General features: G+C 41.7%; 1 protein-coding gene across 1 annotated transcript in view; it reads left to right on the top strand.

The window, feature by feature from the left end:
* tent4b (terminal nucleotidyltransferase 4B) overlaps nucleotides 1-2,425 on the top strand; it is a 21,109-nt gene that overhangs the window by 12,600 nt on the left and 6,084 nt on the right. The window contains exons 3-4 of the mRNA XM_020592399.1: nucleotides 334-457; nucleotides 1,701-1,747. Of these exons, the coding sequence (XP_020448055.1) occupies nucleotides 334-457; nucleotides 1,701-1,747 (171 nt within the window). The remainder of the gene's footprint in view (nucleotides 1-333; nucleotides 458-1,700; nucleotides 1,748-2,425) is intronic.

Here is a 2,425-nt window from a genome sequence, read left to right as displayed (position 1 = left end):
GGCTTGGAGGGGTGTAAAGGAAGGGCAGATACTGTAGAAGACATCTATTTTCCTACTTAACAAACCACTGTCATGGTGTCCTTTTACAAAACAGTTAAGCCTCAAGTTGCTCTTCTCGAGTTTCTTTTCATAGAGCCATTTAAACAACTCCCAACTTGTGTGGAAATATGTAAGTTTAAACATACATGTACTAGTCTTAGGGTAAAGCTGCTCTGTGACTGTGAACTTGTATATTCTCCCTGGGCCGGTTTTTATTTTTATTTTTATTTTTTTTTCTCTCATGTCCACATCCTTCCACTTCTCTCACAATGCTGTGTTCTGTGTGCTGTGCAGACTACATGAAGAGATTAATGACTTCTATGACTACATCTCCCCACGGCCAGAGGAAGAGAAGATGAGACTGGAGGTGGTGGACAGGATCAAGGGAGTCATCCATGACCTGTGGCCCAGTGCTGAGGTACGCACACCATCCCCAGCAGTTACTATAGGATCAGGACTGTATGTGATATCAAGCTAATGGCTATAAGCTTCAGCCTTTCATAATCTCCCTGCTGCACACTGTTCTGTTTGGTTTATGTAAATCAGCAGCAGCTCTGGTGTCCTTGTCCCCACTGACTTTGATCCTGTTGATAGAACCGTGTGCTCAAAGTGTGCACTGTCCCAATACTGGCTAGCTTTATTCCTTTTCCACTGTGGAGTGAGCAGGGACAGCTCCACTCAGTGTGAGGCTTGTTTAAGTGTTGAGTGCCTTCATAGTCTGTTGCTGCCCAAAACAGTGATCCTGCTAGGTATATATCATGGAAGCTTGTCTAGGTCGGTCAGCAGCTGTGTCAAAAAATGTTCATAAAAGTGTCTCCACTGTATTTCAGGTTGGGGTTTACAATGTTTCTTAATCTCTTAAAACCTACCAGTGACTGATAAAACTTATACCACAAGTGAACGTTTGACAGGAGTGCACCAGGATGAGATAAATCAAAGCTCACCTTCATGACCACCTATAGTTACCTCACCCTTCACAGAATCCTTCGCGACTCGCCACCATTCATTCATAAACATGGCTCTGCAATCAGCTTAGCTGAGCTGTAAACCAGTTTACATTACTGGCTGATGTGACATCTTACCCATATGAAGTTTAAGATTGTAAAGCTAGGATTGAAAATTAGGTTTATGTGTGTTCAGTGGGAGGTTGAAGGTATTTTAGCCCCTTCAGTAGACCCAGAGTTAAGAGGTCCGTGGCTAAAAGAGCTGTTCATACATCATACACTTGTGATTTTCACACAAAACAAATAATATCTGCTCGTTTCATTCAGGCTACCCTTGTCTTTTATCCCTCACTCAAATTGCATTTAAAATGGATTTAGATTGCTTAAAGCTACACGCACTTTTCTTTTTCACCTGGTTAGCTGTGTCTGTACCACACCTGTACTTTTAGTTTAGACTTGTCTTTGAATCACTGTGTTGAGCTGTCGAATAATAATATCTGTCCAACTTGGAGAACAGGTTTTTGTAACAGTGAAACGTAGTGTGGGAAAATTATAGAACACTATCTTGATGCTTGTTTGGTGTCCCAGGTTGTGATCAGTCCAGTCCATGTTGTAGTCGGTCAGAAAGAGCTAGAATATTCAGCTGTAGGAGGTTTTGCTCAGAATGCAGTTTACCCAGTCCATAAACAGAAACCTAACAGTGTCCCCTCTCTCCAGGTTCAAGTCTTTGGGAGCTTCAGCACCGGCCTTTATCTGCCAACAAGGTGAGCTACTTGCTCTTGTAAAATTTTGTGGGCCCTTTTTTTTTTTTTTTTTTTTTTTTTTTTACTTGCCAAAATAGGTGTGAACTGGCGCCCTACCAAAAATGCTTGATTCCGTTCTGGACAAAGTGGCCTGTCTAGTGGGCAACTCATTGTTTGCTTTTGTTTTGAGGATCAAGTGATTCAGTCATTCTTAGCATAGCTGATCCTGGAACCTTTTTTTTTTTTTTTTTTATTCTGAAAGATGCTTTTGACTGCTGACAGACCCCCAGAAATGCACAACAAATAACTGCCCCCTCAGCACGCAACCTTGTCACCTGGATTAGTGGACTCTTGATGCAGTACTTAGCTCTTTAATGGAACTGCGCTGCTTGTGGATGTGTGCACGTCACCAGGTGATGTGTGCCTGTTTCAGTGCGTCACCTCTGTTCTGAAAACATTTATTTGTCTCTTTCAGCTACAAGGTATAAATAATACTGACTGTATGCATGTACCCATGTGCTTACATGTATCTCATTTTTAGTGGGTGCTCTTATTCTGTTTGTAGTAAACACAAGACACACACACACACACACACACACACACTGAAGTTGCCCATTGCTTTACCACAAGAGTGAAAAAAGGTTTAGCAATGATCTACCTGTAATGACAGTTTTGCCTGTATTATATAATTTCCTGCTG

The sequence above is a fragment of the Monopterus albus genome, unplaced genomic scaffold, assembly GCF_001952655.1.
Source record: "Monopterus albus unplaced genomic scaffold, M_albus_1.0 scaffold17.1, whole genome shotgun sequence".
Lineage (NCBI taxonomy): Eukaryota > Metazoa > Chordata > Actinopteri > Synbranchiformes > Synbranchidae > Monopterus > Monopterus albus.
Note: the sequence above shows the minus strand (reverse complement) of the source record. Positions and strands in the feature narration are given on the sequence as shown.